Here is a 20,694-nt window from a genome sequence, read left to right as displayed (position 1 = left end):
GTACCGACACAGATTCTATCCATCCATCTTCTGTACCGCTTCTCCTCTCTTGGGTCGCAGGGGGTGCTGGAGCCTATCCCAGCTATCTTCAGGCAGTAGGCGGGGGACACCCTGAACTGGTTGCCAGCCAATTGCAGGGCACACAAAGACGAACAACCATCCGCGCTCACACTCATACCTAGGGGCAATTTAGAGTGCTCAATCGGCCTGCCATGAATGTTTTTGGAATGTGGGAGGAAACCGAAGTACCCGGAGGAAACCCACACAAGCACGAGGAGAACATGCAAACTCCACACAGGATAGCCGGAGCCGGGATCGAACCCACGACCGATGCTGTCTCTCACTGTGAGGCCGTCGTGCTAACCAGTCGGCCACCGTGCCGCCGCCACAGGTTCTAATTGTCGCAAATTACAGAACTCAAACAATCTGCTCAACATAACTGGAGTCTTACAACAACACTTCACATTAAGATGTATATTGAAAGAAAAAGTCAAACACACAAATAAAAATGCATATTAGTATTTTAATGTTTTTTTTAAACAACTATGTGAAAGGGGCTGTGAAGAAGTGTGAAAAGGTCAATGACAAGAGTCCAGGCAGCATTTACGAATAATTTACCAACTGTTTTATTCCATTCCGGTCACTTTTTGCATGAAAAACATTTAGTTTTATATTACCAAATAACTCTATCAGCCTATATTGGTCCGTAGCCACGTAGTATGTAACACAGTGTGTCACCTTGCCACATTATTCAAACAGAACATTTTAAAGACACATTATCATCTTACCAGTGATTGTCTAGAACTGACGGGGAAATTAGGTATTTGGGGGATACATTTGTATCAAAACTATGGAAAATACCACCTGTTATTTATCAATATTTGATGAAAAGGACACTCATTTTTTTTAGTTCCCAAAAAAATGTATAAAACAAGTCATTTATATTTTTTTAGGTTGTTGTGCATTCTATATCATACAAAAGAAGTAACACACACAAGGCCTCACGGGCAAATTGTAAGACAAACTGAGTGAGGAAAAAAAAAATTTTGTTGTTGGTAGTATTGCATAGATTATTATGACTTAAAAGACAAAAAAATCAGCAGTAACATAAACATTTTAAATGCCATAATTAAATAAAAGTGAAAATTCCTATTCAGATGGTTTCATTTAGCACCAGAACAGCACTCTTTGGTTTAAATTCCGGGGTCTCAGACATATTTACATTCATTAAAATGCAAGATTGTATGCATTATTATTATAGTGTATTATGCTATTTTTTTTATTAGTTTTTGTTTTGAGGAAAATCGATAGTTGAATGGTTTGTATCCTATTAGTTGATTCTCTGGGATACCTGCCCACGCATAAGATATAGTAATAAGAGTTTCTTTACCAATTACATTATTCACAAGGCTGGTCCAAGATCCGAAGCCATTTTCGAGTGACTACACTGAAAAACTCTTATGCAAAGACGTGTGCAGAAATGATGGGGAGGCAGTTAATTGTGTTCCTTGAGTTGTCCATATGCCACATACACATAGTATAGCGAATGTACTGCGACCTCCGTAAATTAACACACTTCTTTTCTCGTCTTTATGAGCGCTCACTTTTTACTCCCATTAACGATTCATTTTGACACCAGCATTTTGAAGCGAACCAACAAAAATTAAGGCGGGCTGGCAGTAAAGGATGATAATGTATATCCCTGATCTCTGTGTGTGTGCGTGTGCATGTGTGTGTGTGGGGGTGTGCTTGTGTGTGTGTACATGGCCTGTTGAGGTCACAGAGATGAAAAAAACTGTCTCTGAGTTTTTGGGGGTGATTTTTAGGGGAAGTATCCTCTTGCATACTTAGCGGTTGCTCCTCATGGCCTCCTTGGCAGCCAGGATGAGAGGAGTCAGACTGGACAGAGGCTTGGCCAGTTTCAGGAAAGGATGCTTTGGAGAAAGAACAGGCACATAGAAAATTACTATGTAGGCAGAGTCAATACATGGTTGGTTTTCGCTTAAGGTAGGAATGTTGAATTAGACTGTGAATTTTGAGAATTAAGAGCTCGGTGTATCCTCGTTTAGCGCAGTAGGTAGCGTATCAGTCTCATAATCTGAAGGTTGTGAGTTTAATCCTCACACGGGGCAAATAGTTTTTTTCAAGCCTCGAAGCCCATGCATTAGTCGGTTATGTGATATGAACTGATCTGGGAAAAAAAAATCCTAAAGTAGTAATGCTGAATTATAAGATGAATTTCTTGAGAAAAGAGTTCCCGTAGCCTCGTTAACGCAGTAGGTCGCGCGTCAATCTCATAATCTGAAGGTCATGGGTTCAACCCTCACACGGGGCTATTAGGTGTTTTTCAAACCTCAAAGTCAATACATTAGTCACTTATGTGTTATTCACCGATCTGTCAATCTCTAGTAATGCTGAATTATAATATACATTTCTAGAAAAAAGACTCCCTGTAACCTCGTTAGCGCAGTTGGTAGCGCGTCAGTCTCATAATCTGAAGGTCGTGAGTTCGATCCTCTCACGGGGCAATCCGTTTTCTTTTTCAACCCGCAAAGTCAATGCATTAGTCAGTTATGTGTTATGAACTCATCGGTCAATCTCTAGTAATGCTAAATTAGAATATGAATTTCTACAGAAAAGTGTCCCCGTAGCCTCGTTAGCGCAGTAGGTAGCGCGTCAGTCTCATAATCTGAAGGTCGTAAATTCGATCCTCACACGGGGCAGCAGTGTTTTTTCAACCCTCAAAGTCAATACGTTAGTCAGTTATGTTATGAACTTTTCTGTCAATCTCTAGTAATGCTGAATTAGAATATACATTTCTAGAGAACAGCGTCCCCGTAGCCTCGTTAGCGCAGTAGGTAGCGCGTCAGTCTCATAATCTGAAGGTTGTGAGTTCAACCTCACACAGGGCAGCAGTGTTTTTTCAACCCTCAAAGTAAAAACATGAGTCAGTAGTAGTAGTTTCATGTGGTTTTCACACCTCCTGTCTCATCCCTAAAAGCCATACCATTTTTGAGGTGTGTGGTCGAGAGCAAGTTTTAACGCTTGGTTCGACCACCAGGGTGAGATTCCTCTTAGTCAGTTATGTGTTATTGTCAATCTCTAGTAATGCTGAATTATAATATAAATTTCTATCATAGACATTCCCATGCACCCTCGTTAGCGCAGTAGGTAGCGCGTCAGTCTCATAATCTGAAGGTAGTGAGTTCAACCCTCACATGGGGCAGCTGTGTTTTTTCAACCCTCAAAGTCAATGCATGAGTCAGTTATGTGATATTGTCAATCTCTAGTATTGCTGAATTAGAATATAAATTTTTATCATAGACGCTACCATGCAGCCTCGTTAGCGCAGTAGGCAGCGTGTCAGTCTCATAATCTGAAGGTCGTGAGTTCGATCCTCACACGGGGCAATCCAGTTTCTTTTCAACCCGCAAAGTCAAGGCATTAGTCAGTTATGTGTTATTGTCAATCTCTAGTAATGCTGAATTAGAATATGAATTTCTATCATAGACATTCCCATACAGCCTAGTTAGAGCAGTAGGCAGCGCGTCAGTCTCATAATCTGAAGGTCGTGAGTTCAACCCTCACACGGGCCAGCTGTGTTATTTCAACTCTCAAAGTCAATGCATGAGTCAGTTATGTGTTATTGTCAATCTCTAGTAATGTTGAATTAGAATATAAATTTTTATCATAGACATTCTCGTGCGGCCTTGTTAGCGCAGTAGGCAGCGCGTCAGTCTCATAATCTGAAGGTCGTGAGTTCAACCCTCACACGGGGCACCTGTGTTTTTTCAAACCTCAAAGTCAATGCATGAGTCAGTTATGTGTTATTGTCAATCTCTAGTAATGCTGAATTAGAATATAAATTTTTATCATAGACATTCCCGTGCACCCTCGTTAGCGCAGTAGGCAGCGTGTCAGTCTCATAATCTGAAGTTCGTGAGTTCGATCCTCACACGGGGCAATCCAGTTTCTTTTCAACTGTCAAAGTCAATGCATGAGTCAGTTATGTGTTATTGTCAATCTCTAGTAATGCTGAATTAGAATATGAATTTCTATCATAGACATGCCCATGCAGCCTCGTTAGCGCAGTAGGCAGCGCGTCAGTCTCATAATCTGAAGGTCGTGAGTTCAACCCTCACACGGGGCAGTTGTGTTTTTTCAACCCTCAAACTCAATGCATGAGTCAGTTTTGTGTTATTGTCAATCTCTAGTATTGCTGAATTAGAATATAAATTTTTATCATAGACACTCCGGTGCAGCCTCGTTAGCGCAGTAGGCAGCGTGTCAATCTCATAATCTGAAGGTCGTGAGTTCGATCCTCACACGGGGCAATCCAGTTTCTTTTCAACCCGCAAAGTCAATGCATTAGTCAGTTATGTGTTATTGTCAATCTCTAGTAATGCTGAATTAGAATATACATTTCTAGAGAAAAGCGTCCCCGTAGCCTCGTTAGCGCAGTAGGTAGCGCGTCAGTCTCATAATCTGAAGGTCGTGAGTTCAACCCTCACACGGGGCAGTTGTGTTTTTTCAACCCTCAAAGTCAATGCATGAGTCAGTTATGTGTTATTGTCAATCTCTAGTATTGCTGAATTAGAATATAAATTTTTATCATAGACACTCCGGTGCAGCCTCGTTAGCGCAGTAGGCAGCGTGTCAATCTCATAATCTGAAGGTCGTGAGTTCGATCCTCACACGGGGCAATCCAGTTTCTTTTCAACCCGCAAAGTCAATGCATTAGTCAGTTATGTGTTATTGTCAATCTCTAGTAATGCTGAATTAGAATATACATTTCTAGAGAAAAGCGTCCCCGTAGCCTCGTTAGCGCAGTAGGTAGCGCGTCAGTCTCATAATCTGAAGGTCGTGAGTTCAACCCTCACACGGGGCAGTTGTGTTTTTTCAACCCTCAAACTCAATGCATGAGTCAGTTTTGTGTTATTGTCAATCTCTAGTATTGCTGAATTAGAATATAAATTTTTATCATAGACACTCCGGTGCACCCTCGTTAGCGCAGTAGGCAGCGTGTCAATCTCATAATCTGAAGGTCGTGAGTTCGATCCTCACACGGGGCAATCCAGTTTCTTTTCAACCCGCAAAGTCAATGCATTAGTCAGTTATGTGTTATTGTCAATCTCTAGTAATGCTGAATTAGAATATACATTTCTAGAGAACAGCGTCCCCGTAGCCTCGTTAGCGCAGTAGGTAGCGCGTCAGTCTCATAATCTGAAGGTCGTGAGTTCAACCCTCAGACGGGGCAGTTGTGTATTTTCAACCCTCAAACTCAATGCATGAGTCAGTTATGTGTTATTGTCAATCTCTAGTATTGCTGAATTAGAATATAAATTTTTATCATAGACACTCCGGTGCAGCCTCGTTAGCGCAGTAGGCAGCGTGTCAATCTCATAATCTGAAGGTCGTGAGTTCGATCCTCACACGGGGCAATCCAGTTTCTTTTCAACCCGCAAAGTCAATGCATTAGTCAGTTATGTGTTATTGTCAATCTCTAGTAATGCTGAATTAGAATATGAATTTCTATCATAGACATTCCCTTGCAGCCTCGTTAGCGCAGTAGGCAGCGCGTCAGTCTCATAATCTGAAGGTCGTGAGTTCAACCCTCACACGGGGCAGCTGTGTTTTTTCAACCCTCAAAGTCAACGCATGAGTCAGTTATGTGTTATTGTCAATCTCTAGTAATGCTAAATTAGAATATACATTTTTATCATAGACATTCCCGTGCAGCCTCGTTAGCGCAGTAGGCAGCGTGTCAGTCTCATAATCTGAAGGTCGTGAGTTCGATCCTCACACGGGGCAATCCAGTTTCTTTTCAACCCGCAAAGTCAATTCATTAGTCAGTTATGTGTTATGAACTCATCTGTCAATCTCTAGTAATGCTAAATTAGAATATGAATTTCTACAGAAAAGTGTCCCCGTAGCCTCGTTAGCGCAGTAGGTAGCGCGTCAGTCTCATAATCTGAATGTCGTAAATTCGATCCTCACACGGGGCAGCAGTGTTTTTTCAACCCTCAAAGTCAATACATTAGTCAGTTATGTTATGAACTTTTCTGTCAATCTCTAGTAATGCTGAATTAGAATATACATTTCTAGAGAAAAGCGTCCCCGTAGCCTCGTTAGCGCAGTAGGTAGTGCGTCAGTCTCATAATCTGAAGGTCGTGAGTTCAACCCTCACACGGGGCAGCTATGTTTTTTCAACCCTCAAACTCAATGCATGAGTCAGTTATGTGTTATTGTCAATCTCTATAGTATTGCTGAATTAGAATATACATTTTTATCATAGACACTCCGGTGCAGCCTCGTTAGCGCAGTAGGCAGCGTGTCAGTCTCATAATCTGAAGGTCGTGAGTTCGATCCTCACACGGGGCAATCCAGTTTCATTTCAACCCGCAAAGTCAATGCATTAGTCAGTTATCTGTTATTGTCAATCTCTAGTAATGCTGAATTAGAATATGAATTTCTATCATAGACATTCTCGTAAAGCCTCGTTAGCGCAGTAGGTAGTGCGTCAGTCTCATTATCTGAAGGTCGTGAGTTCAACCCTCACACGTGGCAGCTGTTTTTTCAACTCTCAAAGTCAATGCATGAGTCAGTTATGTGTTATTGTCAATCTCTAGTGATGCTGAATTAGAATATAAATTTTTATCATAGACATTCCCGAGCAGCCTCGTTAGCGCAGTAGGCAGCGCGTCAGTCTCATAATCTGAAGGTCGTGAGTTCAACCCTCGCACGGGGCAGCTGTGTTTTTTCAAGCCTCAAAGTCAATGCATGAGTCAGTTATGTGTTATTGTCAATCTCTAGTATTGCTGAATTAGAATATAAATTTTTATCATAGACACTCCGGTGCAGCCTCGTTAGCGCAGTAGGCAGCGTGTCAGTCTCATAATCTGAAGGTCGTGAGTTCGATCCTCACACGGGGCAATCCAGTTTCTTTTCAACCCGCAAAGTCAATACATTAGTCAGTTATGTGTTATTGTCAATCTCTAGTAATGCTGAATTAGAATATGAATTTCTATCATAGACATTCCCGTAAAGCCTCGTTAGCGCAGTTGGTAGCGCGTCAGTCTCATAATCTGAAGGTCGTGAGTTCAACCCTCACACGTGGCAGCTGTTTTTTCAACTCTCAAAGTCAATGCATGAGTCAGTTATGTGTTATTGTCAATCTCTAGTAATGCTGAATTAGAATATAAATTTTTATCATAGACATTCCCGTGCAGCCTCGTTAGCGCAGTAGGCAGCGCGTCAGTCTCATAATCTGAAGGTCGTGAGTTCAACCCTCACACGGGGCAGCTGTGTTTTTTCAAGCCTCAAAGTCAATTCATGAGTCAGTTATGTGTTATTGTCAATCTCTAGTAATGCTGAATTAGAATATAAATTTTTATCATAGACATTGCCGTGCACCCTCGTTAGCGCAGTAGGCAGCGTGTCAGTCTCATAATCTGAAGTTCGTGAGTTCGATCCTCACACGGGGCAATCCAGTTTCTTTTCAACCCGCAAAGTCAATGCATTAGTCAGTTATGTGTTATTGTCGATCTCTAGTAATGCTGAATTAGAATATACATTTTTATCATAGAAATTCCCGTGCAACCTCGTTAGCGCAGTAGGCAGCGTGTCAGTCTCATAATCTGAAGTTCGTGAGTTCGATCCTCACACGGGGCAATCCAGTTTCTTTTCAACTCTCAAAGTCAATGCATGAGTCAGTTATGTGTTATGAACTCATCTGTCAATCTCTAGTAATGCTAAATTAGAATATGAATTTCTACAGAAAAGTGTTCCCGTAGCCTCGTTAGCGCAGTAGGTAGCGCGTCAGTCTCATAATCTGAATGTCGTAAATTCGATCCTCACACGGGGCAGCAGTGTTTTTTCAACCCTCAAAGTCAATACATTTGTCAGTTATGTTATGAACTTTTCTGTCAATCTCTAGTAATGCTGAATTAGAATATACATTTCTAGAGAAAAGCAACCCCGTAGCCTCGTTAGCGCAGTAGGCAGCGTGTCAGTCTCATAATCTGAAGGTCGTGTGTTCAACCCTCACACGGGGCGGCTGTGTTTTTTCATTCCTCAAAGTCAATGCATGAGTCAGTTATGTGTTATTGTCAATCTCTAGTAATGCTGAATTAGAATATAAATTTATATCATAGACATTCCCGTGCAGCCTCGTTAGCGCAGTAGGTAGCGCGTCAGTCTCATAATCTGAAGGTCGTGAGTTCAACCCTCACACGGGGCAGCTGTGTTTTTTCAACCCTCAAAGTCAATGCATGAGTCAGTTATGTGACATTGTCAATCTCTAGTAATGCTGAATTAGAATATGAAATTCTATCATGGACATTCCCATACAGCCTCGTTAGCGCAGTAGGTAGCGCGTCAGTCTCATAATCTGAAGGTCGTGAGTTCAACCCTCACATGGGGCAGCTGTGTTTTTTCAACTCTCAAAGTCAATGCATGAGTCAGTTATGTGTTATTGTCAATCTCTAGTAATGCTGAATTAGAATATAAATTTTTATCATAGACATTCCCGTGCATCCTCTTTAGCGCAGTAGGCAGCGTGTCAGTCTCATAATCTGAAGGTCATGAGTTCAACCCTCACACGGGGCAGCTGTATTTTTTCACCCCTCAAAATCAATGCATGAGTCAGTTATGTGTTATTGTCAATCTCTAGTAATGCTGAATTAGAGTATAAATTTTTATCATAGACATTCCCGTGCAGCCTCGTTAGTGCAGTAGGCAGCGTGTCAGTCTCATAATCTGAAGGTCGTGAGTTCGATCCTCACACGGGGCAATCCAGTTTCTTTTCAACCCGCAAAGTCAAGGCATTAGTCAGTTATGTGATCTGCTCTGGGAGAAAAACTTATCCAAAGGTAGTGATGCTTCAATAAAATATAAATACCTAGCGGAAACTACTCTGTATTGCCTCGTTAGCGCAGTAGGTAGCGCGTCAGTCTCATAATCTGAAGGTCGTGAGTTCAACCCTCACACGGGGCAGCTGTGTTTTTTCAACCCTCAAAGTCAATGCATGAGTCAGTTATGTGATATTGTCAATCTCTAGTAATGCTGAATTAGAATATGAAATTCTATCATGGACATTCCCATACAGCCTCGTTAGCTCAGTAGGTAGCGCGTCAGTCTCATAATCTGAAGGTCGTGAGTTCAACTCTCACATGGGGCAGCTGTATTTTTTCAACTCTCAAAGTCAATGCATGAGTAAGTTATGTGATATTGTCAATCTCTAGTATTGCTGAACTAGAATATAAATTTTTATCATAGACACTCCCGTGCAGCCTCGTTAGCGCAGTAGGCAGCGTGTCACTCTCATAATCTGAAATTCGTGAGTTCGATCCTCACACGGGGCAATCCAGTTTCTTTTCAACTCTCAAAGTCAATGCATGAGTCAGTTATGTGTTATTTTCAATCTCTAGTAATGCTGAATTAGAATATGAATTTCTATCATAGACATTCCCATGCAGCCTCGTTAGCGCAGTAGGCAGATCGTCAGTCTCATAATCTGAAGGTCGTGAGTTCAACCCTCACACGGGGCAGCTGTGTTTTTTCAAACCTCAAAGTCAACGCATGAGTCAGTTATGTGACATTGTCAATCTCTAGTAATGCTTAATTAGAATATGAAATTCTATCATGGACATTCCCATACAGCCTCGTTAGCGCAGTAGGTAGCGCGTCAGTCTCATAATCTGAAGGTCGTGAGGTCAACCCTCACATGGGGCAGCTGTGTTTTTTCAACTCTCAAAGTCAATGCATGAGTCAGTTATGTGTTATTGTCAATCTCTAGTAATGCTGAATTAGAATATACATTTTTATCATAGACATTCCCGTGCAGCCTCGTTAGCGCAGTAGGTAGCGCGTCAGTCTCATAATCTGAAGGTCGTGAGTTCAATTCTCACACGGGGCAACTGTGTTTTTTCAACCCTCAAAGTCAATGCATGAGTCAGTTATGTGTTATTGTCAATCTCTAGTAATGCTGAATTAGAATATAAATTTATATCATAGACATTCCCGTGCAGCCTCGTTAGCGCAGTAGGTAGCGCGTCAGTCTCATAATCTGAAGGTCGTGAGTTCACCCCTCACACGGGGCAGCTGTGTTTTTTCAAGCCTCAAAGTCAATGCATGAGTCAGTTATGTGATATTGTCAATCTCTAGTAATGCTGAATTAGAATATGAATTTCTATCATGGACATTCCCATACAGCCTCATTAGCGCAGTAGGTAGCGCGTCAGTCTCATAATCTGAAGGTCGTGAGTTCAAACCTCACACGGGGCACCTGTGTTTTTTCAACTCTCAAAGTCAATGCATGAGTCAGTTATGTGTTATTGTCAATCTCTAGTAATGCTGAATTAGAATATAAATTTTTATCATAGACATTCCCGTGCACCCTCGTTAGCGCAGTAGGCAGCGCGTCAGTCTCATAATCTGAAGGTCGTGAGTTCAACCCTCACACGGGGCAGCTGTGTTTTTTCAACCCTCAAAATCAATGCATGAGTCAGTTATGTGTTATTGTCAATCTCTAGTAATGCTGAATTAGAATATAAATTTTTATCATAGACATTCCCGTGCATCCTCGTTAGCGCAGTAGGCAGCGTGTCACTCTCATAATCTGAAGGTCGTGGGTTCGATCCTCACACGGGGCAATCCAGTTTCTTTTCAACCCGCAAAGTCAAGGCATGAGTCAGTTATGTGATCTGCTCTGGGAGAAAAACTTATCCAAAGGTAGTGATGCTTCAATAAAATATAAATACCTAGCGGAAACTACTCTGTATTGCCTCGTTAGCGCAGTAGGTAGCGCGTCAGTCTCATAATCTGAAGGTCGTGAGTTCGACCCTCACACGGGGCAGCAGTGTTTTTTCAGTCCTCAAAGTCAATACATGAGTCAGTTATGTGTTATTGTCAATCTCTAGTATTGCTGAACTAGAATATAAATTTTTATCATAGACACTCCCGTGCAGCCTCGTTAGCGCAGTAGGCAGCGTGTCACTCTCATAATCTGAAATTCGTGAGTTCGATCCTCACACGGGGCAATCCAGTTTCTTTTCAACTCTCAAAGTCAATGCATGAGTCAGTTATGTGTTATTGTCAATCTCTAGTAATGCTGAATTAGAATATAAATTTTTATCATAGACATTCCCGTGCACCCTCGTGAGCGCAGTAGGCAGCGTGTCAGTCTCATAATGTGAAGTTCGTGAGTTCGATCCTCACACGGGGCAATCCAGTTTCTTTTCAACTCTCAAAGTCAATGCATGAGTCAGTTATGTGTTATTGTCAATCTCTAGTAATGCTGAATTAGAATATGAATTTCTATCATAGACAGTCCCATGCAGCCTCGTTAGCGCAGTAGGCAGATCGTCAGTCTCATAATCTGAAGGTCGTGAGTTCAACCCTCACACGGGGCAGCTGTGTTTTTTCAAACCTCAAAGTCAACGCATGAGTCAGTTATGTGACATTGTCAATCTCTAGTAATGCTTAATTAGAATATGAAATTCTATCATGGACATTCCCATACAGCCTCGTTAGCGCAGTAGGTAGCGCGTCAGTCTCATAATCTGAAGGTCGTGAGTTCAACCCTCACATGGGGCAGCTGTGTTTTTTCAACTCTCAAAGTCAATGCATGAGTCAGTTATGTGTTATTGTCAATCTCTAGTAATGCTGAATTAGAATATACATTTTTATCATAGACATTCCCGTGCAGCCTCGTTAGCGCAGTAGGTAGCGCGTCAGTCTCATAATCTGAAGGTCGTGAGTTCAACCCTCACACGGGGCAGCTGTGTTTTTTCAAGCCTCAAAGTCAATGCATGAGTCAGTTATGTGTTATTGTCAATCTCTAGTAATGCTGAATTAGAATATAAATTTATATCATAGACATTCCCGTGCAGCCTCGTTAGCGCAGTAGGTAGCGCGTCAGTCACATAATCTGAAGGTCGTGAGTTCAACCCTCACACGGGGCAGCTGTGTTTTTTCAAGCCTCAAAGTCAATGCATGAGTCAGTTATGTGATATTGTCATGCTCTAGTAATGCTGAATTAGAATATGAATTTCTATCATGGACATTCCCATACAGCCTCGTTAGCGCAGTAGGTAGCGCGTCAGTCTCATAATCTGAAGGTCGTGAGTTCAAACCTCACACGGGGCAGCTGTGTTTTTTCAACTCTCAAAGTCAATGCATGAGTCAGTTATGTGTTATTGTCAATCTCTAGTAATGCTGAATTAGAATATAAATTTTTATCATAGACATGCCCGTGCAGCCTCGTTAGCGCAGTAGGCAGCGCGTCAGTCTCATAATCTGAAGGTCGTGAGTTCAAACTCACTCGGGGCAGCTGTGTTTTTTCAACCCTCAAAATCAATGCATGAGTCAGTTATGTGTTATTGTCAATCTCTAGTAATGCTGAATTAGAATATAAATTTTTATCATAGACATTCCCGTGCATCCTCGTTAGCGCAGTAGGCAGCGTGTCACTCTCATAATCTGAAGGTCGTGGGTTCGATCCTCACACGGGGCAATCCAGTTTCTTTTCAACCCGCAAAGTCAAGGCATGAGTCAGTTATGTGATCTGCTCTGGGAGAAAAACTTATCCAAAGGTAGTGATGCTTCAATAAAATATAAATACCTAGCGGAAACTACTCTGTATTGCCTCGTTAGCGCAGTAGGTAACGCGTCAGTCTCATAATCTGAAGGTCGTGAGTTCGACCCTCACACGGGGCAGCAGTGTTTTTTCAGTCCTCAAAGTCAATACATGAGTCAGTTATGTGTTATTGTCAATCTCTAGTAATGCTGAATTAGAATATACATTTTTATCATAGAAATTCCCGTGCACCCTCGTTAGCGCAGTAGGCAGCGTGTCAGTCTCATAATCTGAAGTTCGTGAGTTCGATCCTCACACGGGGCAATCCAGTTTCTTTTCAACTCTCAAAGTCAATGCATGAGTCAGTTATGTGTTTTTGTCAATCTCTAGTAATGCTGAATTAGAATATAAATTTTTATCATAGATATTCCCGTGAGGCCTCGTTAGCGCAGTAGGCAGCGCGTCAGTCTCATAATCTGAAGGTCGTGAGTTCAACCCTCACACGGGGCAGCTGTGTTTTTTCAAGCCTCAAAGTCAAAGCATGAGTCAGTTATGTGTTATTGTCAATCTCTAGTAATGCTGAATTAGAATATAAATTTTTATCATAGACATTCCCGTGCACCCTCGTTAGCGCAGTAGGCAGCGTGTCAGTCTCATAATCTGAAGTTCGTGAGTTCGATCCTCACACGGGGACAATCCAGTTTCTTTTCAACTCTCAAAGTCAATGCATGAGTCAGTTATGTGTTATTGTCAATCTCTAGTAATGCTGAATTAGAATATACATTTTTATCATAGACATTCCCGTACAGCCTCGTTAGCGCAGTAGGCAGCGTGTCAGTCTCATAATCTGAAGGTCGTGAGTTCGATCCTCACACGGGGCAATCCAGTTTCTTTTCAACCCGCAAAGTCAACCCATTAGTCAGTTATGTGTTATGAACTCATCTGTCAATCTCTAGTAATGCTAAATTAGAATATGAATTTCTACAGGAAAGTGTCCCCGTAGCCTTGTTAGCGCAGTAGGTAGCGCGTCAGTCTCATAATCTGAAGGTCGTGAGTTCAACCCTCACACGGGGCAGCTGTGTTTTTTCAAAAGTCAATGCATGAGTCAGTTATGTGTTATTGTCAATCTCTAGTAAAGCTGAATTAGAATATAAATTTTTATCATAGACATTCCTGTGCACCCTCGTTAGCGCAGTAGGCAGCGTCTCAGTCTCATAATCTGAAGTTCGTGAGTTCGATCCTCACACGGGGCAATCCAGTTTCTTTTCAACTCTCAAAGTCAATGCATGAGTCAGTTATGTGTTATTGTCAATCTCTAGTAATGCTAAATTAGAATATGAATTTCTATCATAAACATTCCCGTGCAGCCTCGTTAGCGCAGTAGGTAGCGCGTCAGTCTCATAATCTGAAGGTCGTGAGTTCAACCCTCACATGGGGCAGCTGTGTTTTTTCAACTCTCAAAGTCAATGCATGAGTCAGTTATGTGTTATTGTCAATCTCTAGTAATGCTGAATTAGAATATGAAATTCAATCATGGACATTCCCATACAGCCTCGTTAGCGCAGTAGGTAGCGCGTCAGTCTCATAATCTGAAGGTCGTGAGTTCAACCCTCACATGGGGCAGCTGTGTTTTTTCAACTCTCAAAGTCAATGCATGAGTCAGTTATGTGTTATTGTCAATCTCTAGTAATGCTGAATTAGAATATAAATTTTTATCATAGACATTCCCGTGCATCCTCTTTAGCGCAGTAGGCAGCGTGTCAGTCTCATAATCTGAAGGTCGTGAGTTCAACCCTCACACGGGGCAGCTGTATTTTTTCACCCCTCAAAATCAATGCATGAGTCAGTTATGTGTTATTGTCAATCTCTAGTAATGCTGAATTAGAGTATAAATTTTTATCATAGACATTCCCGTGCAGCCTCGTTAGCGCAGTAGGCAGCGTGTCAGTCTCATAATCTGAAGGTCGTGAGTTCGATCCTCACACGGGGCAATCCAGTTTCTTTTCAACCCGCAAAGTCAAGGCATTAGTCAGTTATGTGATCTGCTCTGGGAGAAAAACTTATCCCAAGGTAGTGATGCTTCAATAAAATATAAATACCTAGCGGAAACTACTCTGTATAACCTCGTTAGCGCAGTAGGTAGCGCGTCAGTCTCATAATCTGAAGGTCGTGTGTTCAACCCTCACACGGGGCAGCTGTGTTTTTTCAACCCTCAAAGTCAATGCATGAGTCAGTTATGTGATATTGTCAATCTCTAGTAATGCTGAATTAGAATATGAAATTCTATCATGGACATTCCCATACACCCTCGTTAGCTCAGTAGGTAGCGCGTCAGTCTCATAATCTGAAGGTCGTGAGTTCAACTCTCACATGGGGCAGCTGTATTTTTTCAACTCTCAAAGTCAATGCATGAGTAAGTTATGTGATATTGTCAATCTCTAGTATTGCTGAACTAGAATATAAATTTTTATCATAGACACTCCCGTGCAGCCTCGTTAGCGCAGTAGGCAGCGTGTCACTCTCATAATCTGAAATTCGTGAGTTCGATCCTCACACGGGGCAATCCAGTTTCTTTTCAACTCTCAAAGTCAATGCATGAGTCAGTTATGTGTTATTGTCAATCTCTAGTAATGCTGAATTAGAATATAAATTTTTATCATAGACATTCCCGTGCACCCTCGTGAGCGCAGTAGGCAGCGTGTCAGTCTCATAATGTGAAGTTCGTGAGTTCGATCCTCACACGGGGCAATCCAGTTTCTTTTCAACTCTCAAAGTCAATGCATGAGTCAGTTATGTGTTATTGTCAATCTCTAGTAATGCTGAATTAGAATATGAATTTCTATCATAGACAGTCCTATGCAGCCTCGTTAGCGCAGTAGGCAGATCGTCAGTCTCATAATCTGAAGGTCGTGAGTTCAACCCTCACACGGGGCAGCTGTGTTTTTTCAAACCTCAAAGTCAACGCATGAGTCAGTTATGTGTTATTGTCAATCTCTAGTAATGCTGAATTAGAATATACATTTTTATCATAGACATTCCCGTGCAGCCTCGTTAGCGCAGTAGGCAGCGTGTCAGTCTCATAATCTGAAGGTCGTGAGTTCGATCCTCACACGGGACAATCCAGTTTCTTTTCAACCCGCAAAGTCAATGCATTAGTCAGTTATGTGTTATGAACTCATCTGTCAATCTCTAGTAATGCTAAATTAGAATATGAATTTCTACAGGAAAGTGTCCCCGTAGCCTCGTGAGCGCAGTAGGTAGCGCGTCAGTCTCATAATCTGAAGGTCGTGAGTTCCATCCTCACACGGGGCAGCTGTGTTTTTTCAAGCCTCAAAGTCAATGCATGAGTCAGTTATGTGTTATTGTCAATCTCTAGTAATGCTGAATTAGAATATAAATTTTTATCATAGACATTCCCGTGCACCCTCGTTAGCGCAGTAGGCAGCGTGTCAGTCTCATAATCTGAAGTTCGTGAGTTCGATCCTCACACGGGGCAATCCAGTTTCTTTTCAACTCTCAAAGTCAATGCATGAGTCAGTTATGTGTTGTCAATCTCTAGTAATGCTAAATTAGAATATGAATTTCTATCATAAACATTCCCGTGCAGCCTCGTTAGCGCAGTAGGTAGCGCGTCAGTCTCATAATCTGAAGGTCGTGAGTTCAACCCTCACACGGGGCAGCTGTGTTTTTTCAAACCTCAAAGTCAATGCATGAGTCAGTTATGTGACATTGTCAATCTCTAGTAATGCTGAATTAGAATATGAAATTCTATCATGGACATTCCCATACAGCCTCGTTAGCGCAGTAGGTAGCGCGTCAGTCTCATAATCTGAAGGTCGTGAGTTCAACCCTCACATGGGGCAGCTGTGTTTTTTCAACTCTCAAAGTCAATGCATGAGTCAGTTATGTGTTATTGTCAATCTCTAGTAATGCTGAATTAGAATATACATTTTTATCATAGACATTCCCGTGCAGCCTCGTTAGCGCAGTAGGTAGCGCGTCAGTCTCATAATCTGAAGGTCGTGAGTTCAACCCTCACACGGGGCAGCTGTGTTATTTCAACCCTCAAAGTCAATGCATGAGTCAGTTATGTGTTATTGTCAATCTCTAGTAATGCTGAATTAGAATATAAATTTATATCATAGACATTCCCGTGCAGCCTCGTTAGCGCAGTAGGTAGCGCGTCAGTCTCATAATCTGAAGGTCGTGAGTTCAACCCTCACACGGGGCAGCTGTGTTTTTTCAAGCCTCAATGTCAATGCATGAGTCAGTTATGTGATATTGTCAATCTCTAGTAATGCTGAATTAGAATATGAATTTCTATCATGGACATTCCCATACAGCCTCGTTAGCGCAGTAGGTAGCGCGTCAGTCTCATAATCTGAAGGTCGTGAGTTCAACCCTCACACGGGGCAGCTGTGTTTTTTCAACTCTCAAAGTCAATGCATGAGTCAGTTATGTGTTATTGTCAATCTCTAGTAATGCTGAATTAGAATATAAATTTTTATCATAGACATTCCCGTGCAGCCTCGTTAGCGCAGTAGGCAGCGCGTCAGTCTCATAATCTGAAGGTCGTGAGTTCAACCCGCACACGGGGCAGCTGTGTTTTTTCAAGCCTCAATGTCAATGCATGAGTCAGTTATGTGATATTGTCAATCTCTAGTAATGCTGAATTAGAATATGAATTTCTATCATGGACATTCCCATACAGCCTCGTTAGCGCAGTAGGTAGCGCGTCAGTCTCATAATCTGAAGGTCGTGAGTTCAACCCTCACACGGGGCAGCTGTGTTTTTTCAACTCTCAAAGTCAATGCATGAGTCAGTTATGTGTTATTGTCAATCTCTAGTAATGCTGAATTAGAATATAAATTTTTATCATCGACATTCCCGTGCATCCTCGTTAGCGCAGTAGGCAGCGTGTCACTCTCATAATCTGAAGGTCGTGGGTTCGATCCTCACACGGGGCAATCCAGTTTCTTTTCAACCCGCAAAGTCAAGGCATGAGTCAGTTATGTGATCTGCTCTGAGAGAAAAACTTATCCAAAGGTAGTGATGCTTCAATAAAATATAAATACCTAGCGGAAACTACTCTGTATTGCCTCGTTAGCGCAGTAGGTAGCGCGTCAGTCTCATAATCTGAAGGTCGTGAGTTCGACCCTCACACGGGGCAGCAGTGTTTTTTCAGTCCTCAAAGTCAATACATGAGTCAGTTATGTGTTATTGTCAATCTCTAGTAATGCTGAATTAGAATATACATTTTTATCATAGAAATTCCCGTGCACCCTCGTTAGCGCAGTAGGCAGCGTGTCAGTCTCATAATCTGAAGTTCGTGAGTTCGATCCTCACACGGGGCAATCCAGTTTCTTTTCAACTCTCAAAGTCAATGCATGAGTCAGTTATGTGTTTTTGTCAATCTCTAGTAATGCTGAATTAGAATATAAATTTTTATCATAGACATTCCCGTACAGCCTCGTTAGCGCAGTAGGCAGCGTGTCAGTCTCATAATCTGAAGGTCGTGAGTTCGATCCTCACACGGGACAATCCAGTTTCTTTTCAACCCGCAAAGTCAATGCATTAGTCAGTTATGTGTTATGAACTCATCTGTCAATCTCTAGTAATGCTAAATTAGAATATGAATTTCTACAGGAAAGTGTCCCCGTAGCCTCGTGAGCGCAGTAGGTAGCGCGTCAGTCTCATAATCTGAAGGTCGTGAGTTCCATCCTCACACGGGGCAGCTGTGTTTTTTCAAGCCTCAAAGTCAATGCATGAGTCAGTTATGTGTTATTGTCAATCTCTAGTAATGCTGAATTAGAATATAAATTTTTATCATAGACATTCCCGTGCACCCTCGTTAGCGCAGTAGGCAGCGTGTCAGTCTCATAATCTGAAGTTCGTGAGTTCGATCCTCACACGGGGCAATCCAGTTTCTTTTCAACTCTCAAAGTCAATGCATGAGTCAGTTATGTGTTGTCAATCTCTAGTAATGCTAAATTAGAATATGAATTTCTATCATAAACATTCCCGTGCAGCCTCGTTAGCGCAGTAGGTAGCGCGTCAGTCTCATAATCTGAAGGTCGTGAGTTCAACCCTCACACGGGGCAGCTGTGTTTTTTCAAACCTCAAAGTCAATGCATGAGTCAGTTATGTGACATTGTCAATCTCTAGTAATGCTGAATTAGAATATGAAATTCTATCATGGACATTCCCATACAGCCTCGTTAGCGCAGTAGGTAGCGCGTCAGTCTCATAATCTGAAGGTCGTGAGTTCAACCCTCACATGGGGCAGCTGTGTTTTTTCAACTCTCAAAGTCAATGCATGAGTCAGTTATGTGTTATTGTCAATCTCTAGTAATGCTGAATTAGAATATACATTTTTATCATAGACATTCCCGTGCAGCCTCGTTAGCGCAGTAGGTAGCGCGTCAGTCTCATAATCTGAAGGTCGTGAGTTCAACCCTCACACGGGGCAGCTGTGTTATTTCAACCCTCAAAGTCAATGCATGAGTCAGTTATGTGTTATTGTCAATCTCTAGTAATGCTGAATTAGAATATAAATTTATATCATAGACATTCCCGTGCAGCCTCGTTAGCGCAGTAGGTAGCGCGTCAGTCTCATAATCTGAAGGTCGTGAGTTCAACCCTCACACGGGGCAGCTGTGTTTTTTCAAGCCTCAATGTCAATGCATGAGTCAGTTATGTGATATTGTCAATCTCTAGTAATGCTGAATTAGAATATGAATTTCTATCATGGACATTCCCATACAGCCTCGTTAGCGCAGTAGGTAGCGCGTCAGTCTCATAATCTGAAGGTCGTGAGTTCAACCCTCACACGGGGCAGCTGTGTTTTTTCAACTCTCAAAGTCAATGCATGAGTCAGTTATGTGTTATTGTCAATCTCTAGTAATGCTGAATTAGAATATAAATTTTTATCATAGACATTCCCGTGCAGCCTCGTTAGCGCAGTAGGCAGCGCGTCAGTCTCATAATCTGAAGGTCGTGAGTTCAACCCGCACACGGGGCAGCTGTGTTTTTTCAAGCCTCAATGTCAATGCATGAGTCAGTTATGTGATATTGTCAATCTCTAGTAATGCTGAATTAGAATATGAATTTCTATCATGGACATTCCCATACAGCCTCGTTAGCGCAGTAGGTAGCGCGTCAGTCTCATAATCTGAAGGTCGTGAGTTCAACCCTCACACGGGGCAGCTGTGTTTTTTCAACTCTCAAAGTCAATGCATGAGTCAGTTATGTGTTATTGTCAATCTCTAGTAATGCTGAATTAGAATATAAATTTTTATCATCGACATTCCCGTGCATCCTCGTTAGCGCAGTAGGCAGCGTGTCACTCTCATAATCTGAAGGTCGTGGGTTCGATCCTCACACGGGGCAATCCAGTTTCTTTTCAACCCGCAAAGTCAAGGCATGAGTCAGTTATGTGATCTGCTCTGAGAGAAAAACTTATCCAAAGGTAGTGATGCTTCAATAAAATATAAATACCTAGCGGAAACTACTCTGTATTGCCTCGTTAGCGCAGTAGGTAGCGCGTCAGTCTCATAATCTGAAGGTCGTGAGTTCGACCCTCACACGGGGCAGCAGTGTTTTTTCAGTCCTCAAAGTCAATACATGAGTCAGTTATGTGTTATTGTCAATCTCTAGTAATGCTGAATTAGAATATACATTTTTATCATAGAAATTCCCGTGCACCCTCGTTAGCGCAGTAGGCAGCGTGTCAGTCTCATAATCTGAAGTTCGTGAGTTCGATCCTCACACGGGGCAATCCAGTTTCTTTTCAACTCTCAAAGTCAATGCATGAGTCAGTTATGTGTTTTTGTCAATCTCTAGTAATGCTGAATTAGAATATAAATTTTTATCATAGATATTCCCGTGCGGCCTCGTTAGCGCAGTAGGCAGCGCGTCAGTCTCATAATCTGAAGGTCGTGAGTTCAACCCTCACACGGGGCAGCTGTGTTTTTTCAAGCCTCAAAGTCAAAGCATGAGTCAGTTATGTGTTATTGTCAATCTCTAGTAATGCTGAATTAGAATATAAATTTTTATCATAGACATTCCCGTGCACCCTCGTTAGCGCAGTAGGCAGCGTGTCAGTCTCATAATGTGAA

The 20,694-nt window shown here is 41.9% G+C and overlaps 1 protein-coding gene and 59 non-coding genes across 60 annotated transcripts in view; 59 read left to right on the top strand and 1 right to left on the bottom strand.

Annotated features, from left to right (window-relative positions):
- Positions 1-534: 534 nt before the first annotated feature.
- Positions 535-20,694, bottom strand: part of LOC148342711 (serine/threonine-protein kinase PAK 2-like) — a 51,409-nt gene continuing 31,249 nt past the window's right edge. The window contains exon 15 of the mRNA XM_088311265.1: positions 535-1,934. Within this exon, the coding sequence (XP_088167391.1) occupies positions 1,848-1,934 (87 nt within the window). The 3' untranslated portion in view covers positions 535-1,847. The remainder of the gene's footprint in view (positions 1,935-20,694) is intronic.
- trnam-cau (transfer RNA methionine (anticodon CAU)) lies at positions 2,456-2,528 on the top strand. The gene has a single exon. It is a non-coding gene; the product is annotated as a tRNA-Met (tRNA).
- Positions 2,651-2,723, top strand: trnam-cau (transfer RNA methionine (anticodon CAU)). Its single transcript has one exon. It is a non-coding gene; the product is annotated as a tRNA-Met (tRNA).
- On the top strand, positions 3,338-3,410 carry trnam-cau (transfer RNA methionine (anticodon CAU)). The gene has a single exon. It is a non-coding gene; the product is annotated as a tRNA-Met (tRNA).
- trnam-cau (transfer RNA methionine (anticodon CAU)) lies at positions 3,708-3,780 on the top strand. Its single transcript has one exon. It is a non-coding gene; the product is annotated as a tRNA-Met (tRNA).
- On the top strand, positions 4,078-4,150 carry trnam-cau (transfer RNA methionine (anticodon CAU)). The gene has a single exon. It is a non-coding gene; the product is annotated as a tRNA-Met (tRNA).
- On the top strand, positions 4,262-4,334 carry trnam-cau (transfer RNA methionine (anticodon CAU)). Its single transcript has one exon. It is a non-coding gene; the product is annotated as a tRNA-Met (tRNA).
- On the top strand, positions 4,447-4,519 carry trnam-cau (transfer RNA methionine (anticodon CAU)). Its single transcript has one exon. It is a non-coding gene; the product is annotated as a tRNA-Met (tRNA).
- Positions 4,631-4,703, top strand: trnam-cau (transfer RNA methionine (anticodon CAU)). The gene has a single exon. It is a non-coding gene; the product is annotated as a tRNA-Met (tRNA).
- trnam-cau (transfer RNA methionine (anticodon CAU)) lies at positions 4,816-4,888 on the top strand. The gene has a single exon. It is a non-coding gene; the product is annotated as a tRNA-Met (tRNA).
- Positions 5,185-5,257, top strand: trnam-cau (transfer RNA methionine (anticodon CAU)). The gene has a single exon. It is a non-coding gene; the product is annotated as a tRNA-Met (tRNA).
- On the top strand, positions 5,369-5,441 carry trnam-cau (transfer RNA methionine (anticodon CAU)). The gene has a single exon. It is a non-coding gene; the product is annotated as a tRNA-Met (tRNA).
- Positions 5,555-5,627, top strand: trnam-cau (transfer RNA methionine (anticodon CAU)). The gene has a single exon. It is a non-coding gene; the product is annotated as a tRNA-Met (tRNA).
- On the top strand, positions 5,739-5,811 carry trnam-cau (transfer RNA methionine (anticodon CAU)). The gene has a single exon. It is a non-coding gene; the product is annotated as a tRNA-Met (tRNA).
- Positions 6,123-6,195, top strand: trnam-cau (transfer RNA methionine (anticodon CAU)). Its single transcript has one exon. It is a non-coding gene; the product is annotated as a tRNA-Met (tRNA).
- On the top strand, positions 6,309-6,381 carry trnam-cau (transfer RNA methionine (anticodon CAU)). Its single transcript has one exon. It is a non-coding gene; the product is annotated as a tRNA-Met (tRNA).
- trnam-cau (transfer RNA methionine (anticodon CAU)) lies at positions 6,677-6,749 on the top strand. The gene has a single exon. It is a non-coding gene; the product is annotated as a tRNA-Met (tRNA).
- On the top strand, positions 6,861-6,933 carry trnam-cau (transfer RNA methionine (anticodon CAU)). The gene has a single exon. It is a non-coding gene; the product is annotated as a tRNA-Met (tRNA).
- Positions 7,047-7,119, top strand: trnam-cau (transfer RNA methionine (anticodon CAU)). The gene has a single exon. It is a non-coding gene; the product is annotated as a tRNA-Met (tRNA).
- trnam-cau (transfer RNA methionine (anticodon CAU)) lies at positions 7,229-7,301 on the top strand. Its single transcript has one exon. It is a non-coding gene; the product is annotated as a tRNA-Met (tRNA).
- Positions 8,167-8,239, top strand: trnam-cau (transfer RNA methionine (anticodon CAU)). Its single transcript has one exon. It is a non-coding gene; the product is annotated as a tRNA-Met (tRNA).
- Positions 8,351-8,423, top strand: trnam-cau (transfer RNA methionine (anticodon CAU)). Its single transcript has one exon. It is a non-coding gene; the product is annotated as a tRNA-Met (tRNA).
- On the top strand, positions 8,719-8,791 carry trnam-cau (transfer RNA methionine (anticodon CAU)). The gene has a single exon. It is a non-coding gene; the product is annotated as a tRNA-Met (tRNA).
- Positions 8,922-8,994, top strand: trnam-cau (transfer RNA methionine (anticodon CAU)). The gene has a single exon. It is a non-coding gene; the product is annotated as a tRNA-Met (tRNA).
- trnam-cau (transfer RNA methionine (anticodon CAU)) lies at positions 9,106-9,178 on the top strand. The gene has a single exon. It is a non-coding gene; the product is annotated as a tRNA-Met (tRNA).
- trnam-cau (transfer RNA methionine (anticodon CAU)) lies at positions 9,660-9,732 on the top strand. Its single transcript has one exon. It is a non-coding gene; the product is annotated as a tRNA-Met (tRNA).
- Positions 9,844-9,916, top strand: trnam-cau (transfer RNA methionine (anticodon CAU)). The gene has a single exon. It is a non-coding gene; the product is annotated as a tRNA-Met (tRNA).
- trnam-cau (transfer RNA methionine (anticodon CAU)) lies at positions 10,028-10,100 on the top strand. The gene has a single exon. It is a non-coding gene; the product is annotated as a tRNA-Met (tRNA).
- trnam-cau (transfer RNA methionine (anticodon CAU)) lies at positions 10,212-10,284 on the top strand. The gene has a single exon. It is a non-coding gene; the product is annotated as a tRNA-Met (tRNA).
- Positions 10,783-10,855, top strand: trnam-cau (transfer RNA methionine (anticodon CAU)). The gene has a single exon. It is a non-coding gene; the product is annotated as a tRNA-Met (tRNA).
- On the top strand, positions 11,523-11,595 carry trnam-cau (transfer RNA methionine (anticodon CAU)). The gene has a single exon. It is a non-coding gene; the product is annotated as a tRNA-Met (tRNA).
- trnam-cau (transfer RNA methionine (anticodon CAU)) lies at positions 11,707-11,779 on the top strand. Its single transcript has one exon. It is a non-coding gene; the product is annotated as a tRNA-Met (tRNA).
- trnam-cau (transfer RNA methionine (anticodon CAU)) lies at positions 11,891-11,963 on the top strand. The gene has a single exon. It is a non-coding gene; the product is annotated as a tRNA-Met (tRNA).
- Positions 12,075-12,147, top strand: trnam-cau (transfer RNA methionine (anticodon CAU)). The gene has a single exon. It is a non-coding gene; the product is annotated as a tRNA-Met (tRNA).
- On the top strand, positions 12,645-12,717 carry trnam-cau (transfer RNA methionine (anticodon CAU)). Its single transcript has one exon. It is a non-coding gene; the product is annotated as a tRNA-Met (tRNA).
- On the top strand, positions 13,015-13,087 carry trnam-cau (transfer RNA methionine (anticodon CAU)). The gene has a single exon. It is a non-coding gene; the product is annotated as a tRNA-Met (tRNA).
- On the top strand, positions 13,386-13,458 carry trnam-cau (transfer RNA methionine (anticodon CAU)). The gene has a single exon. It is a non-coding gene; the product is annotated as a tRNA-Met (tRNA).
- On the top strand, positions 13,580-13,652 carry trnam-cau (transfer RNA methionine (anticodon CAU)). Its single transcript has one exon. It is a non-coding gene; the product is annotated as a tRNA-Met (tRNA).
- Positions 13,944-14,016, top strand: trnam-cau (transfer RNA methionine (anticodon CAU)). Its single transcript has one exon. It is a non-coding gene; the product is annotated as a tRNA-Met (tRNA).
- On the top strand, positions 14,128-14,200 carry trnam-cau (transfer RNA methionine (anticodon CAU)). The gene has a single exon. It is a non-coding gene; the product is annotated as a tRNA-Met (tRNA).
- On the top strand, positions 14,496-14,568 carry trnam-cau (transfer RNA methionine (anticodon CAU)). Its single transcript has one exon. It is a non-coding gene; the product is annotated as a tRNA-Met (tRNA).
- Positions 15,623-15,695, top strand: trnam-cau (transfer RNA methionine (anticodon CAU)). The gene has a single exon. It is a non-coding gene; the product is annotated as a tRNA-Met (tRNA).
- Positions 15,817-15,889, top strand: trnam-cau (transfer RNA methionine (anticodon CAU)). Its single transcript has one exon. It is a non-coding gene; the product is annotated as a tRNA-Met (tRNA).
- trnam-cau (transfer RNA methionine (anticodon CAU)) lies at positions 16,184-16,256 on the top strand. Its single transcript has one exon. It is a non-coding gene; the product is annotated as a tRNA-Met (tRNA).
- On the top strand, positions 16,368-16,440 carry trnam-cau (transfer RNA methionine (anticodon CAU)). The gene has a single exon. It is a non-coding gene; the product is annotated as a tRNA-Met (tRNA).
- Positions 16,552-16,624, top strand: trnam-cau (transfer RNA methionine (anticodon CAU)). Its single transcript has one exon. It is a non-coding gene; the product is annotated as a tRNA-Met (tRNA).
- Positions 16,736-16,808, top strand: trnam-cau (transfer RNA methionine (anticodon CAU)). The gene has a single exon. It is a non-coding gene; the product is annotated as a tRNA-Met (tRNA).
- On the top strand, positions 16,920-16,992 carry trnam-cau (transfer RNA methionine (anticodon CAU)). The gene has a single exon. It is a non-coding gene; the product is annotated as a tRNA-Met (tRNA).
- trnam-cau (transfer RNA methionine (anticodon CAU)) lies at positions 17,288-17,360 on the top strand. Its single transcript has one exon. It is a non-coding gene; the product is annotated as a tRNA-Met (tRNA).
- Positions 17,675-17,747, top strand: trnam-cau (transfer RNA methionine (anticodon CAU)). The gene has a single exon. It is a non-coding gene; the product is annotated as a tRNA-Met (tRNA).
- On the top strand, positions 18,045-18,117 carry trnam-cau (transfer RNA methionine (anticodon CAU)). The gene has a single exon. It is a non-coding gene; the product is annotated as a tRNA-Met (tRNA).
- trnam-cau (transfer RNA methionine (anticodon CAU)) lies at positions 18,239-18,311 on the top strand. The gene has a single exon. It is a non-coding gene; the product is annotated as a tRNA-Met (tRNA).
- On the top strand, positions 18,606-18,678 carry trnam-cau (transfer RNA methionine (anticodon CAU)). The gene has a single exon. It is a non-coding gene; the product is annotated as a tRNA-Met (tRNA).
- On the top strand, positions 18,790-18,862 carry trnam-cau (transfer RNA methionine (anticodon CAU)). Its single transcript has one exon. It is a non-coding gene; the product is annotated as a tRNA-Met (tRNA).
- trnam-cau (transfer RNA methionine (anticodon CAU)) lies at positions 18,974-19,046 on the top strand. The gene has a single exon. It is a non-coding gene; the product is annotated as a tRNA-Met (tRNA).
- On the top strand, positions 19,158-19,230 carry trnam-cau (transfer RNA methionine (anticodon CAU)). The gene has a single exon. It is a non-coding gene; the product is annotated as a tRNA-Met (tRNA).
- Positions 19,342-19,414, top strand: trnam-cau (transfer RNA methionine (anticodon CAU)). Its single transcript has one exon. It is a non-coding gene; the product is annotated as a tRNA-Met (tRNA).
- Positions 19,710-19,782, top strand: trnam-cau (transfer RNA methionine (anticodon CAU)). Its single transcript has one exon. It is a non-coding gene; the product is annotated as a tRNA-Met (tRNA).
- On the top strand, positions 20,097-20,169 carry trnam-cau (transfer RNA methionine (anticodon CAU)). Its single transcript has one exon. It is a non-coding gene; the product is annotated as a tRNA-Met (tRNA).
- trnam-cau (transfer RNA methionine (anticodon CAU)) lies at positions 20,467-20,539 on the top strand. Its single transcript has one exon. It is a non-coding gene; the product is annotated as a tRNA-Met (tRNA).

This window comes from Idiotropiscis lumnitzeri, chromosome 1 (genome assembly GCF_059441095.1).
Source record: "Idiotropiscis lumnitzeri isolate Australia: NSW breed Sydney's pygmy pipehorse chromosome 1, RoL_Ilum_1.0, whole genome shotgun sequence".
Lineage (NCBI taxonomy): Eukaryota > Metazoa > Chordata > Actinopteri > Syngnathiformes > Syngnathidae > Idiotropiscis > Idiotropiscis lumnitzeri.
Note: the sequence above shows the minus strand (reverse complement) of the source record. Positions and strands in the feature narration are given on the sequence as shown.